General features: G+C 42.3%; 1 protein-coding gene across 6 annotated transcripts in view; it reads left to right on the top strand.

The window, feature by feature from the left end:
- CDK14 (cyclin dependent kinase 14) overlaps window positions 1-16,314 on the top strand; it is a 724,945-nt gene that overhangs the window by 609,286 nt on the left and 99,345 nt on the right. For all 6 annotated transcript variants that reach the window (XM_070058421.2, XM_008261493.5, XM_051852767.3 and 3 more), the window contains one exon: window positions 13,295-13,434. In XM_070058421.2, the coding sequence (XP_069914522.1) occupies window positions 13,295-13,434 (140 nt within the window). The remainder of the gene's footprint in view (window positions 1-13,294; window positions 13,435-16,314) is intronic.

The following is a 16,314-nucleotide window of genomic DNA, read 5'->3' as shown; positions in this document are numbered from 1 at the left end:
TGTGGCCCGGGAGTGCAGTGGAGGATGGCCCAAGTGCTTGGGCCCTGCACCTGCATGGGAGACCAGGAGAAGCACCTGGCTCCTGGCTTTGGATCAGCGCAGTGCTCCGGCTGCAGCGCGCCGGCCACAGCAGCCATTAGGGGGTGAACCAACGGAAAAGGAGGAACTTTCTCTCTGTCTCTCTCACTGTCCACTCTGCCTGTCAGAAAAATTTAAAAAAATTAAATTAAATTAAAAAAATACATAAACAAAAAGACTATAACATGAGGTTCACTTGTATTAACTTTACTCTGAATATTTTATGATAATATCTACAGTGGATTTATGAAATATAAATAGCTTCATATTAGTACATGGAAAAGACTAATATAATTATGTCCTAAGTTAACCATTTTTTAAAAGCTAGATCACCTTTTATTTCATTTCAGAATAAGTTCCAACATTTGATATATACACTCGTTTTCCCAGGAAGGGTAGAAAATAATAATAAATAATATCAAGGCTGGGAAATTTGGGGTTAATATTATGAACCTAAGCTCTGAAATCCAAAGAAGAGTGTACTATTTTCCTTTCTGAAGTTCACTTCATGTAGTTTGGGGTAGCCTTGGGAATGTCAGCACCTTCAAAAACATGGTTCCTTCAGACCTTGCTGGGGGCTGTTCAGTGCCGTGTGCGCATTTCCACCAAGTAGAGCTGACGGCAAGGGCAGCTTTGTGTTGAACAAGGTTTGAGCCAAAAGGGAGACCCAGCAGTGTGGATCCATGTGACTGACTTAGGGGATTATTCATCTCCCACGTTAAGGCTGAGCTCTCCTGGTTTCTGTATTTAATACAGGACAGTGGAATCTAGAAAGGATAGTCTATACTGCAGTACGGTTCAGAGTTAAGGGAAGAGAGAGAAACAGAAAAATGTAAAATGTCCTAAAGGAAAACTCTAACTCTAGCCCAATGACCCCTTTACCAAATGGGCAGCATTCATCTTGTTGTATCCTTGTCGCAGCATAAATCTTTGGACACTGAGATTTAGGAGTCAGAAATCTCTGATTCTCTCTGTTTTCTAGGTACGACTCTTTGATCATCTGGAGCAAGTTAAATAATACTGTGAGGGCATTTTATAAACTGGAGAGCCACCTACAAGTGGTGTTGTCATTATATAGCATTGGCAGTTAGGTGAGCTGACCATTACAGGAAAAGTGTTTGCCAGGGAGATTGTGGCATTGAACAGTTCCATTAGAATAAACAAATGACACTGAGTAGTTTTCTATGCACTAAAATCTACCACCTATTTATTTCTGGAAACTAAAATAAAAATGAGGTCTGGTTGCCTTGAGGGGGAGGAATCTCATTGTTATTGTTGATTATTATTTTGTAAGCAGTGTGTTGACAAAGAAAGTCCCAGTGTTCACCAACCGTGGGTCCTCGTTGTTCAGGTAACCAAGAGCCTTGCCCTTCGCTTCAATGCACAGCACCTGGGGTTGAGAAGTTCACTGTGCAGGCCTAAATCTTCCCTTATGTTCGTCGCTATTGTCCCCCAAACATTTATGCCAGCGGTAGAGACTGGAACATACTTTACTGGACCAACTCCTGACACTTCTGCAAATTGAATAAATTTAATCCTATTTTCTAAAAACAAGACACTTTCTAAAAATAAATAAATAAATAAAGTGGTTTTACAGCCATCGTGCTCACTGTAAGGCAAAAGCTTTGATCAGAAGACGGTTGATCCAGTGACCAGCGGCCATGAACTCTTGACAAGTGAAAGGATCCAGGCCCTCCGGCTTTGCTTGGTGAAGAGGATGACAGTGAGGAGGGTGACTAGAGACTCTCCCTTCGCTTTCTCTAGGTTATTCTGCTGCTGCCCTGTGGGAGAAAAAGCACGCTGTTTGCCTCAGATGTAGCCCCCCCCCCCCCCACCCTTCTGCGTTTGTAATTCTATCACTAGCCATCTAGAAAACAACGCAGGAATATCCCAGAACATCTATTTCCTTTTAAACCTTTATATGGAGTTCAGTATCGCTGTTGCATGGCCTAAGTAAATTAGCATGCTATACCTCTACTCTTTATGTTCAGCATTCATAAGCTAAAATGCTGATGAATCCCAGTGAAGCCTTTTTATGGAGGTATTTAAAAGTCAACCCTTGGGAACTAAAGTAACCTTCCTGAGTTGTTCCCCTAAGCAGATGTATCATCAGTTGTAGAGGAGTCTTCTAGAACCACAGTGTAAAACAAAACAAAAGGCGAGCCGTCTGGCTTATAAAGTAACTTTAAAAATGGCAAAGACCAAGTTCCTTCCCACTGTGGGGACAAGAATGACATCCTGCAGGCGATGTAGATTTTGAAGGAATTCTTTACAGACCAGGACTTGAACTGAAGATGTTTTTGCTCAAAATCGATTGTTTCTTGCTTCTCGGGCAAGGTAAAACCTCTGAAGGCATCACTGTGACGGGCCCAGTCCTCAGGTGCACATGCAGGCGACTGGCAGAGGTTGTGTCCCACGCTGCTCCTGGAACCGTGTCGTGCGAGAAGTGGCCTTCCCCGCCTTGTGCAGGCAGCAGCTGTCTTCCTCCTCTTTCCTGAACCCGCACGGTGGGCCCTCCACTTTCTGTGCTCTCCTCTTTGCCCAACTTTGACAGCCGTCTTTCATCCGGGAACGGACTCTGAATTTGCCTTGCTCTGCGTTCATCTGTTTTCAAAGGGTCTGGGTGACGTGGGTGAGCATGTGAAGCAGTCCGCTACAAGGTTGAGTGAAGGGAAGTGAGAAGCATTTGGATCTCGTCTGTGGTGGAAGCGGGTGGATGCCTTAGGTGGCACTGGCCTGCCAGTGCAGCTGGGCCACCTCAATGCTCCTGCCGCACAGACAGGTGCTTTCTGGATTGGATGATTGTCGTGTTAGATCTAGAACAACCCTTAAAGACCGTCGATTCCATGCTTCTCATTTCTACAGTGCAGAAACTGACCTGAGCGAGCAATAAAGAGAATATCCTGTAGTATGTGCGTGGTTTAAGGCTGTTTGCATGATTCGTGTTATCTTCTCTCATACTTAAAAAAAGGCAGGTAAAGAGTGTGTGTGTGTGTGTGTGTGTGTGTGTGTTTGTATTTGTATTGATGTGCTCATGGATAAGGACCTGGAAAATGCAGAAAATTCATTATCATTAGAATAGCAGCATAACAGTCTTTTCACCATGTTAAAAGCATTTGTTTGAAAGTTATTCTTGATGTAAGATTCTCTCCACACACTCTGAATTCAGTAAGGATTGTTTATCTCTTGTCATCAGATTTATAATTTTAAAATATCTTGGGTGTTTTTCCCAAGGAGTTTTCACAAACATCAAACCACACCTTTTTTTTTTTTAAGAAATGAAGGTGGAAGGAACATACCAGTCTCTTGTCCTACGTAACCTGCCAGGATTATGAGACCTTGCATGGACATGGAGGCTCCCTGAGTGCACCCTCACTGACCTGATGGGCACAGTTCCAGCAGCCTCAGGCAGATCTCCACTTGGTGACCTGAGGTCTTGCTCTAAAATCAAAATATCAGTCCCCTGGCAGCAACATCTCCCCGTCTGCTGAAATACCCCTGGAGGCCGCATTGGAGGTCCCCCCCTAAGACATGGGAGTCCCAGCTTCATCCATTCAGAGAACAGCTGTCCACCCTTCATGGCTGCCTGTTCCTTGTAAGCGATCTTCAGCACCAACCTCTCTCAGTTACACCCTCTGCCGAGTTCCCTTGACCATCCCTCTGACCCTCCCCTCGCACATGGCCCAGTTTCTGTCCTCCTTGGTCAAGATGTAGAGCAACCCAAGAAGATTTTGCCATTTCTCCTTTGTTACTCTCTCAAACCCTCCTTCCAGCATGAAGCAAACACTAATCAACTTTCTGCTCCTATCATCTTGGCTTTTCCAGGATGTCACATAAATAGAATGTGTGTGTGTGTGTGTGTGTGTTTGTGTGTGAAATGCATTATCCTAAGTGAAGAAGAATATGTGTATTTTTGTGCAGGGAAGAATCTATGTATATATTCATACATGTAAGGAATAATATATATCCATGTATTATTCATATTCTATATATAGTAATAATATATGTCTGTCCTTTTTCACCTGGGAAAATGCATTTGGGAATTCATCTGAAAGTTATGTGTTGAAGAAACAGTAGTCTAAATCAGTTTTAAGGAGGTAGTTCTTGTGACCAAGTACAGCTGACCTAACAGAATTACTTTCAAGGGACTGGGAGCAGGGTGAGAAACAACACTGGTTTGGTGATAATTGCAGGAGTTAAGAACAAAATTTTGTAAATGTACATGATTTTATGGTAACTAATTAAATCGTGCAAATTAGGAATATACACTGGTAGGGGGAAAATGTCTCTTCTACCACTAGCTATCAATCACCTGAAATGCTGGACAAAATACAACAAGCATATCCTTTCAAACACACAGCTGAACCAAGAAGAAAATAAGTGAACTCTCTGGTAGGGCCAAGAATGAAAAGACAGAAAGCCAGAGCCATGAGCAAGTGCTCAAGTTACAGCTGCCCTGGAGTTGTGTTTAAAGCAGGAAACAAGGCTTGGCCTGGGAAAGGTAAGGCTCTGGATCTGAGAATCTCTACATGGGGGGGGGGGGGGGGGGGGCTGGGGCTCAAAACACGGTCCATGTAAGTCAGCCTCGGTAACAGACTAGGGAGGGAGATGATCCGCTTCCAGCAAAGAGAAACCGAGGGACAACTGTTCGCACCAGCCTTTCATCTGAACGGGGATGAGCAGCCTCCCTGAGAGTCCCAGCAGGTTGAGGCTTACATTTACGCGGCCCACATGATCTCAGAAGCCAGGACTTGGAGTGCCGAGGTGTTGAGAGAGCCTCAGGGCGCTTGGCAGAAGCAAGAGAAAATTCCACTGGAGAAACACTTGCTCAGTCCAAGCCCCTTAGGATTCCCGTAAATTAACATTCGCTCAGCATGAGCTCACAACTCGGAATTATCACACCCGTGAGGAAGAGCCATTGCAACCGAGTGTCAGTAGCGTAAACAACAAAATGGAACTCTCCCGTCAACCAGAATTTCAAATATTGGAAGTTATCAGACATATAGCTGTGTTTCAAATGTTGTAAACAAAGACATGATCAAGCTAAAAACTTGAGCAACAGACCATCAAAATTGAACAGGTAAATTTGCCAAGGAATTAGAACTTATGAAAACAAATGGACAGGATAAAGAGCGTAATGGATGGAACTGACTGGAGAAGAAGTTGAACTGGAAGATGACTCTAGTAGTTACCCAGGATGGGGAACTGAGGGACTAGTGGGTGGAAAACGTGGAGCAGCGAAGACTCACTGTGTTAGAGCTACAAGATGAGAGAAGAAAGAGAATTGTGGAAAGAAAAGATTCAAAAGGTAATGAATGGGATTTTTTTCTAGAGTTGATGAAGTACACAAAACTCAAGTTTAGGGAACACAACGAAATAAAAAGCACATCTTACACTGCAATTGCAGAACTCTGGAGAGGAAGAGAAGGGACAGAGGCAGCAAGAACAGATGCCTGTGAAATTATATCTTCAAAGGGCTGGGGAAATGCCTTGAACTCGGCTGCAGAATTATATACCCAACCAAACTACTGTTGTATATGAAAACAAAACCAAGAGAATTTACCTACCACCAAGTGATCCTTATGGAAAGAACTTGTATAGTTTCTCCTTCAAATTAAAACAAATAATAATCAGGGAAGGAGTGTCTGGAACATGGGAAGAAAGATGATTACATCAGTTAGTAAGCCTGGGTAAGTAAACTAGTAATAACAATGTCTACAGTGTGCCCTGAAGAAGCATAGGAAGTAGAAGTAAAACACTAAGCAACGGTGACATGAGAGAGAGAGCTAGAGTCTTCAGAATTAACATAGCCTGATGTTCTTGTAATGGTATGCAGGAGAATCAAGGTCAAACTCCAAGCTCAGTGTTAACTGGGGGTAAGGAGCCATCCACTTAAAGAAGTGAGGGTGAAGGGGAAGCATGCAAGTTTCTTCTGATATCTGAGGTGGTAGAAGACACTAAGCCAGCCTTCCTCAAGAGAGGCCACTCTGTCTCCGACGGGGAGTCCTGTGGCGCTTGTCACACATTTGCAAGTTTCTGAAGGGCAGTGGAGATTATTGTGGAATCCCAGCAGGACTTGTGTGCAGACAGGTGATCTATAGAAATTCATTACTCTCCCACCAAGAGGGGTTAACGAGGACACGGAAGGATTGAATTCAACTCAGGGAAGCATTTTGCAAGAACTCTGACCTGGATGGCTAGAGCTGGGGTGGGGTGGGAGGCTGGGGGTGGGGACGGATGTCCTTGTGGTTGATTGTAGGGTTAAGAATTGTCTCTGCCTGTTGGGAGGCTCATTTCATTTTCCCAACTTTATTCCCAAGGCACTGAGAATGGCAAGTGTGGGGTACCGAAGCAGCTTCCTTGTCTTTACATCATGTCTGTGTTCTGTATTCAAATTGCAGCTCTTAACCCTATCATGACTCCAGGGAACTGGTCTACCCTTATGAAATCACACATAACAACAACCCAGCCAGTGTGACCTTAAAGGGGTGTACAAGGTAACTCTAAAAGTATGGTGTTACCACAGTAGGCGAGGAAATAGGAAGCAATTTATAACCCCACTCATGTGGGAACAAAAAAGTATCTGGTTCTTTATTTCTTTGTTTGTTTAAGATTTATTTTGTTTATTTGAAAGGCAGATTCACAGGGAGAGTAGAGACAGAAAGATCTTCCATCTGTGAATTCACTCCCCAAATGGCCTCAATGGCCAGGGTGAAGCCAGGAGCTTCTTCTGGGTCTCCCACGTGGGTACAGGGGTCCAAGCATTTGGGCCATCCTCTACAGCTTTCCCAGGCTCACTAGCAGGGAGCTAGATTGGAAGTAGAGCAGCAGGGACTCAAACCAGTGCCCATAAGGGATGCTGGTGCCTCAGGCTGGGCCTTTAACCTGCTGCACCACAGCACCAGCCCTGCATCTGGAATCTGAATCGGCCTTCAATGGATGGTCCACTGACCGCTAACCATACTGTCAGTCACTAGTTATGTCATGTATCAGTGAAGTTCCCATAAGACCCTGGTTGTTGAATTGCTGTCATTATGTTGTTGGTCTTGAGAGAGCTCTAGTGTTTGTTGACGTAATGTGAATTTATGGTAGAATGAAGTATGAAGGTGCTGTCAAGTTCAGAACACAAAAATGGAGTGCAACTTTACAGGCAAGCAGTTTTTATAGGAAATACTGCCCTAACACATCGCTGCCTCTCCTAGACGGCAATCACAGAAACAATGTTGCCATCAGTCAAACTAGGCTGCCTGATGCTACTTCCTTGGAAAAGAGACTTAAGACAGGACCCCAAGAAACATGTATGTCAGGCCACATATAGGCTTAGAGAAGGACAGATCTAATGAAGCTTCCATAGGTATATTGATAAGCCTCAATCTTCATGGAATTATTTGGATTACAGTCAACCTATCTGGACACTTAATAAAAGATACTTTCTGTTTGGTATTTAAAATGTGCTTGCCATTTTATCAGTTGATCTTTCCAGAGATCATGAAGGCCTGAGTTACATCTTCCAATCCATTCCCATACAATAATGTTATTAATATATGGGAACCGTAGAGAGATTGATGGCCATGATACTAAGTGTAATCCTTGTGTGTCTGTGATATCATGCAGAATTTAAATCCCAGGAACTGTGAATGACAGGCTAGACCTTCTGTGGCTTGCCCCGTTGGTCACTTCAAACACTGATAGTAGCACACCTTTTTGGTTATATGCTTGCTTCTTTATATCTCCCACATTTAAAACTACTCATCAGATTTGTAAAACCATTGACTTTGTTGGCTTTGTCCAGGCCTTTTGATGATTGCTTAATGTCTTTGTATAAATCTCATTTCGTACTGTTATGAAAACCTCCATTTTGAAACGTCTGGTTGAATCAAGAGTTTATATAAAAAGTCCATGTTGCACAGAAGTATGTACCTTTAAGGTCTCCAGACAAAAATGTCTGCAAGTTAATTTATTGTTTGCACTTTTGGGTGCAACTTGAAATAGAGAGGGCCTGAAGACAGAGTGGGGATGAGCTATTACGCATTTTCAGTAATGTCCTTCTACAGACATTTGCACTTTAATTTACAAATTTTTAAGATAGACGTGCTTTGTTGTTGTAGTTAAAAGAATTCTTAATCTTAAAATCCTATAGTCATTTTAAATATCTGTTAGAAGTTGTTCATCAACTATTTTTGTTTCAGGTGTGATTTTTTTTCTCCTCTTTTCCCAATCTCTCTTCAAAAAGAGAAATGAACCCCATGTTAAAGAACTGGGCAGACATCTAATATTTCTTTTGCTTGTTCAGCTGTGTAACCTAATATTTGCATACATCATAGTTTGTTTTATTATGTAATTAATGAACTAGTGATATGTTACAGTGAGTTCACCCTTCTATTTATACTATCTGGAAGGTGTGGATTAAGTTTTTCTTTGAGGGAATAATTGACCATGTGGACCAGCTTGTAAAACTGACAGCTGAAACATCTAAGTTTGTGTAAATGATAAAATGAAAAATTAAAAGAATGAGTTAAAGTTAATCACTAAGTACATACATAAAGGCAGAATGCATAATTCCTTTTTTTAAGAATTTATTTATTTATTTAAAAGTCAGAGTTAACAGAGAGAGAGGGAGAAACGGAGAGAGAGAACTTCCCTCTGCTGGTGCGCTCCCTAGAAGGCTACCATGGGCAGGGCTGGGTCTGGCTGAAGCCAGGGGACAGGAGCTTCATCCAGGACTCCCGCGTGGGTGGCAGGGGCCCAAGCATTTGCGCCATCTTCCACTTCTTTTCCCAGGTCATTAGCAAGGTCATTAGCAAGGAGCTGGATTGCAAGCAGAGCATCCAGATTGCAAGTAGAGCAGCCAGGACAGAACCAGGGCCGCTATGGAATGGCAGTGTTACCGGCGGCAGCTTTACCAGCTACACCACAATGCCAGCCCCTGAGTGTGTAACTCTTAAAATAGAATGTGGGAGATACTGAATTTTAAAAATCAATCCATAATAAGGCAGGCAGAGAGAAAGAAGATAGAGAAGAATAAAACAGTACAAAATTAGGCCAATAGCAGCAAGTCCCAGCACATTAATAATCACAAAATGTAAATAGATGGAACTTTCTTATTTGAAGACAGAAATTGTTTGGATAAAAAATTAAGCCCAGCAATGTAATATTTAAGAAAAAAATACCTTAAATTATAGATATGAAGCATTAAAAGTAAGCAGGTGACAAAGACATGACAGGCAAGTGCTTAACAAAAGAAAGCTGAGTTTCTTACATTAATGTGAAAGAAATGAACTTTAGCCCAGAAGTTTCTATTAATGATAAAGAGGGTCACAATGTAAGAATTGAAGATTTCAATGACCAGAACCATGTAATGGTACTATACGGGGAGACATTCAATTATCCAGTCTTCCAGTACAGATAGCAAAAACTGATGGACTTTCAAGGGAAGCCTGAGGAAGATCTGCTTCCACATGGGAGACTGAGAACAGCACAGTCATTCTAACAATCTGATAACGTGCACTTCTGGCTTCAGATAAAACTGCCAATTAAGATATCTGTCATCCATGGATTCCCCGAAGTGTCATATCTCAAGCAAATTCTAAGTTGCGCTTAGAAAAAGTTATGTTGGGGGGTAGACATTGTGGCACTGTGGGTTATGCCACTGCTTCCCATTTCAGAGTGCCAAAGATCAAGTCCTGCCTCAGCTCCAGATCCAGCTTCCTGCTGGTGCATACCCTGGGAAGCAGCAGGTGATGATGGCTCAAGGAGTTGAGTCGTCCCCACCCGTGTGTGAGACCCAGCATGAGTCCCCGGCTGTTGTGGGCATTTGGGGAGTAAACCCACAGGTGCAAGATGTTGCTGGTGTCCTTCTTTCTGTCTCTCTCTCGCGCTCTGACTTTCAAATCAAACAAAGAAGTGCTTCTAGCAATGACAAAACTCACATTGAAAGTGCATTTGTCGAGTGGGAATAAAATTAGTATTTGAAATGCAAATGAGGGAATAGAAAAATTTCTAGACTAAAAATTTTATATAAAAATTTCATATATTGTCTAAAAACTGAATATCACAAATACAAACTTGATTCTTTCATTGACATTATTAAATAAAAATTAATTGATTGGAGAAGAATTAGACTGTCTCAGTTTGTTGAGTTCCTTATTTTAGATAAATATCTTTTTAAATAGAAGCGACAAAAAATGTAGAGGAACAAAACAGACATCCTGTGATTTGGTTTTTGTTTTAGCCTTTGTCCATATTCCTGTGGAAGTGTGGTCTGTGTACTTTTTACTTGCTGAATATTATGGTTACTGGTGCATTAAGCCTGTGATTATAGAGTGGACTGAAATTATGTTTTTGTAAAAATTAATGAAAAGAAGGAAAGAGGAGGGTTGAGGGAGGGAAAGAAGGAGGGAGAGAAAAACGGTCATCTTTTTAGAATTGAACCTATGAAATATATTAAATCTGTCCTGTTTATATTAATAAAAATTTTTAAATATGTTATTACAAAACAAAGGTGCAATTATAAACACATGTAATTCTTCACAGTAGTGAAGCCGTGCTTCAGGGACTGCTGGAGGGAGTGGGAGTTGTTGGAGTTGTGTAAGGTGGTTCATCACTCTTGTTCTATGGTAGAGAAAACTGAGATCAAAGCCTCCTCCCGTGGCGCCAGCATCCCATATGGGCACTGGTTCGTGTGCTGGCTGCTCCTCTTTGCTGTCCAGCTCCCTGCTGTGGCCTGGGAAAGCAGTAGAAGATGGCCCAAGTCCTTGGGCCCCTGCACCCACGTGGAGACCCAGAAGAATCTCCTGACTCCTGGCTTCTGATAGGCCCTGCTCTGGCCATTGTAGCCATTTGGGGAGTGAACCAGTGGATGGAAGACCTTTCTCTCTGTCTCTCCCTCTCTATGTCTGTAACTCTACATTTGAAATAAATAAATAAAATCTTTTAAAAAAATTTAGTGTGTTTTGGGGGTTGGCATTTGGCACGGCAGTTAAGATACCAGTTGGGACAGCACATTGCCATAACAGAGTGCCTGGATTAGAATCCTGGGTCCATTTCTGATTCCAACTTCCTGCTAATGTGCACCCTGGGAAGCAGGTGATGCCACCCGTGTGGGAGACCTGGATTGAGCTCCTGGCTCCTGGGCATTTGGGGAGCAGACAAGCACATGAGAGCATGCGAGTTTTTCTTCCCCTCTTTCCCCCTCCTCCCAACACCTACCTACCTCTACCTCTCTCTCTCTCTCTCTCTCTCTCTTTGAATCTGCCTTTCACATGAAATAAACAAATGTTTAAAAACAAAAATAAGAAAGAAAAATACTATGTCTTGCTTTGTATTTCATGTGTTTTATACTTTTACGGTTACATAGATTTAAGTACATATATCCACCTATGTATATCTTCTTGTACATGCAACGTTAACAGCATATGTTTCTGGTGGTTAACGTTAGTCCTTTTTCCCTGTATTGGAGTGCCTGGGTTTGAGTCCCGGCTGCACTCCAGTCCCAGCTTCCTGCTAATGTGCATCCTGGTGATGATGCTTCAAGGAAAGGAGTTGGGTCCCGGCCACCCATGTTGGAGACCCAGAGTGAGACCTGGGCTCCTGGCTTCAGCATCTGGGAGTGATCCAGCAGATGAAAGATAGCTACCCAACCAGCCTCATTCCCTTTCGAATAAAATGAAAGTAAATATTTTTAACAATAGAATAATCTGGATGGTCCTGTGCGTTCTTAAAGGGGACATGGATGGTGGTAAAACAGACTCTAGAATGTTTAGAATGCCTCCTTTTCATGTGGACAGATTCCTCTTTGCCAGGCGGAGATGTTTAGAACTGATTTATAGGAGGCAGGCTTGCTGAGGCGAACCCCTTTGTGAGAACTTTGATATGAAGATTGGGAGAGCAAGTCGCTGCGGTTGGGTCATTGGAGTAAAGTTCTCCTTCACTTTCCTCCCTCTCTCTGACTCCACCCAAGTTCATTATCACCTTTCCTTCCTCTGCGTCTGATCCCTCCTCTGGAAAATAACAATTTCAAGTCAATGCTAAAGAGCTGCTTGGGGAGAATGTTGTTGGTCCTTGAGGAAAGATGCCTTTCAGCTGATTGTGTGTTTAGTAACTTCAAGGCTTTAAAAAAAATACCCACAGCAGATGCAGCTTTCCCTCAGCCCCTGCGGCTGCCTCTGGGTCACTGCACATGTCCCACTGCCTTGCAGCAACTCAGGAATCCCCTCAGAGAGCTGGACAGCCAGCTGGGCGATGTCCTTCACAGAGCGGATGGCCAGCTGAATGCTCCATGGCCACCCCTGCCTCACTGTCCCTTAGATTTCCCCTCTGTTAAATGGGCAGAGTTCACCAGCCTTGTCAGACTGCAATTCAGATGAGGGGGTGAAAAGGGCCTAGGACTGTGCCTGACACCAGTGCAGCCATCCATTAATGGCCCCCGTAATTAGGAACACTTTCATGATTAGCTTGGTCATGTTGATTATCCATGTTGGATTGCTCTGAGAGGAGGAAGATTCTATGAGAAGCAAGGCTTGGCTGGGCTGAGTGAAGCTGTCACCACATGAAAGACTACTTCTGGGCTTATCTAGAGATGCCTACTTTCCATCTACTGTTGTTTTAAAGGTCATCTTGAATTGATTCAGCTCCCCATCTTTTAAGCAAACCCTCCAGGTTAACCTGTATGTTCATGTAATGATTGTTGATATTTGACAGGGTGCTTTTTTTCTATAATTTTATATTTAGTGCCAGAAAATATAAATCCTTAGAGGAAAAGTAACTTTAGTAGAATTTAATTGGAGTGTCATTTTAATTCTCCTAGTTATTCGAAATTAACTTTTTCTAAAAGTGTCCAGATGTGAATGCAGTACATAGATTCTTTCAATAATTATTGCAGCTATTCAATAAATTGTCTTCTTCAGTTTTCTACCTTTGGACTGACTTTTATCCATTCTGAATGTATCAATCCTTTGTTTATAGCAGAAATATTTTAAATCAAGGATACTGTGATATCTAGAGTAATAGTCAGTTTGCAGTAGCATATGCCCTAAGAACCTTCTGTTTATTCTCAGCAGATAATTTGTTTGCCTAGCCAGGAATAAATTGAACTCCAGAAAAATGCGATAAGCCTTATGTCTCATTTGGTCCATGTTCTTGTTTGGTCTTATTTCTTTCTTTCTCTCTCTCTCTCTCTCTCTCTCTCTCTCTCTTTTCCTTTTGTTTATATCTTTAGGCTCAGCTACGTGAATCATGCAGAGGATCTGGCCTCCAAACTCCTACAGTGTTCCCCAAAGAACAGGCTATCCGCACAAGCCGCCTTGAGCCACGAATATTTCAGTGACCTGCCCCCGCGGCTATGGGAACTGACCGATAGTGAGTATCACAAATCTGCAATGTCCCATCAAAGCACTTTAGCATCTGTATGTAGCATGCACGTAGAGAGACTGACATATTTATTTAAGCACAAGCATAAGGGTGTGATGGGGGGGTGTAACGTGGGGGAGAAATAGAAGGGGAGAGAGAGAATGGGGGAGGGGTGTCCTGTGTATATATATTTAGTAGAATCCTGCCATTCAATTGCTAGCTTACCAGATACAAGAAGAAAATGGATTCCTTTTTTTTTTGCTATCTCTGCTCTGCAGTCTGCAGCTGTGCATCTTTGTATTTGATTATGTGTGCGTCCACAAAAACGATCTGAGCAGTCATAAAGGAAAGGGAAAATATGATTTACATATTTAGTACTTTATGCATACAGTACTTTTAAACTGGCTGCAGTACACAGAGGAGAAATGATTCATTTCTGTTTGATTCTCAGAGACCATCTTGGTTGTAACAATAACCTTAAAAAGCGCTGCTCTGCAGTGAGCTGAGGCACAGTGTTGGCAATTGGTTAATGCACTGAATTGACATGTAAGGACTGAAGACATGTAATTCATTTTAACTACAAATGTTCTTGGTATTCGTACAGACAGTTCTTCTCTGGATCTTTTAAAACAAAACACATTCCTGGGTGGGTTTTTGTTTTGTTTTTACAAAACTGTTCATATTTACACAGCCTTTTTCAATTACATTTTAAATATTTGGGGAAGGATTTATGACGGGAGGATCTCAGCTTTCTTCCAAAGTGTGAAACAGAATTCTTGTGAAATTTTGCAAAACGCTATTGCAGTAGGAATATTTTTGTTCAGTGATGATATGTTCTTTCTAAACGCCAATTGGAAATACTTCTCATTCTGTTTCCTGATTCTTTAAAAATTAACATTATATATATATATGCATAAATATTTGTTTTTTAATCCTTGGGTATACATCACTTATAGTAGACATAAAGTTATTTGGTTAGTCTCTTGGATTTAGACTTATCTCCCCCACCCCCAGTATTAGAATTTTCCTTAATAATGGATGACAATTACTTTTGGCTATTCCTATACTCTAAATTGGTTTTGTTTTTCTGTTTGTTTTTGTTTTTGGTGTCTGTCATTTGTTTCCAGTTGCTTTCTTTACCCTCATGTGACCACAGATATATCAGTCTACAACTCCCCTCATGCTCAGCAAATCCTCCCTAACATTTCGTAGTCCCAGCCCACATCTACACTATGTTCTTCCTTCCTTTCTAAAAGTTTATCATCATAACGATAACCACTATAATCGCAATCCCCAGTTTTTAAAAACAACTAAAGATGAAATCCCTATGGAAAAGTAAGGAATGGACGACACATTTTCCTATTCTGGAGAAAGACAAAATGCTACAAATAGGCTTGCAGGTTTCCAGCGGCTCACACACAAACACCTGGTTTGTTTCCCCATGCAGGGTACCTTGTAACCTGCTATCAAGGCTCCTTGCTGACATCTCAATCCCTTCCGACTCCATGATTGAGTTTAAGCCAGGATGGTGATGGTCTGTGAATTCTGAATTCTGTCGTAGCACTTTTCTGTTAATATGGACTTATTACCCACTTGCCACTTAGTTTATCAGCCAGTGGTTAAATCCAGTTTCTATCAGTGAGTAAATGCCTACACATTATCACTGGGTAGCAGGCTGCCAACGGAGACAGCCTTGTCCCCGTCATTAACGAGCACAATGTATGCAGAACACCAGAGGGGAATTAAAACCACAAAAAATACCTCAGGGTGGTATTTTTAATATGAGAATTTAATTTGTAATTTCACAGATTAAGAATTTTGGCTGCATTAATCCCTTTATCAGCTCACAGCAGGCTATTTGCAGAAGCATAACCATAAGGCGATATTCATTGGCAGAAACACGTCTTTGCATAACGTTAAACATCAGGAGCGGTGAAACCTTTTGAAGGGGGGAGAATAAAGATGAAAAATCATTATATTTTTAAAGCAAGACTCTACTAAATGCCTCCGGTAACAATTTTGAGTTACAGAAATGCTATTTCTGTGTCTAGAAGATAATCATTATGAAGCACAAATCCAGTCGCAAGAAAGGACAACCCCGGTATTAAATACTAGAGCACTTCCATTTAGAACAAGGCAGCCGCACTTGTAAACATGTTTACAAAACAAAGAATTCCCAGAGTTTGGAGACTTTGGGAATTAGCTCCTTTAAGTGAAATGCCTGGCTTTGGTGACTCCGTTGTCTAGGCTAATATTCGGCAGACTATATTTAGAAATTGCTGAAATTCTTCAAATTAGGTTTCAAGTAGCGCAGAGTCTTGTCTAAGTACAGCATCTGCGGAGGCGGCAGCCGGGAACCCTCACGTGCTTCCCTCCCAGGGAGGTTTGGAAGGGGGCTCCGCCCGCCCGGAGGAAGTGCTGCAGGACTAATGGATGCATTGTCTGGGCAACCAGGGTGTGGTCTCCACTCATCAGTCTCTGGAAACTCTCCCCATTCGTCTGCTCAGACCACTGCAGCAAAATGCCATAGGCTGAGTGGCACGAACAATGCACGTTTGTTCTTCAGTTCTAGAGAGTCAGGAATCCAAGATGTTGGCAAGTGCTGCGCCAGCTGACAACCAGCTTCTTGGTCCACCTTACTGGGTGCAGAGGGAGCAATCTCGCTGTTCTTCCTCATACAGAGCCCCTAATCCCAGCATGAGGGCCCAGTGCACATGACCTCCTGTTGTCCAGTCACCTCCCAAGGGCTCCATCACAGCAATGCCATCACAGCAGGGTTAGGCGTCAACATAGGAGTGTGGGAGTGGACTCAGTTCAGTCCACAGCACTGTCACCCTCATTTAAAAAAATTAGTTTTTAATTTCACATAAAAATTGTACATGCCGAGGC

The sequence above is a fragment of the Oryctolagus cuniculus genome, chromosome 16 (genome assembly GCF_051225735.1).
Source record: "Oryctolagus cuniculus isolate XC-2025 breed Fujian yellow rabbit chromosome 16, ASM5122573v1, whole genome shotgun sequence".
Taxonomy (NCBI): Eukaryota; Metazoa; Chordata; class Mammalia; order Lagomorpha; family Leporidae; genus Oryctolagus; species Oryctolagus cuniculus.
Note: the sequence above shows the minus strand (reverse complement) of the source record. Positions and strands in the feature narration are given on the sequence as shown.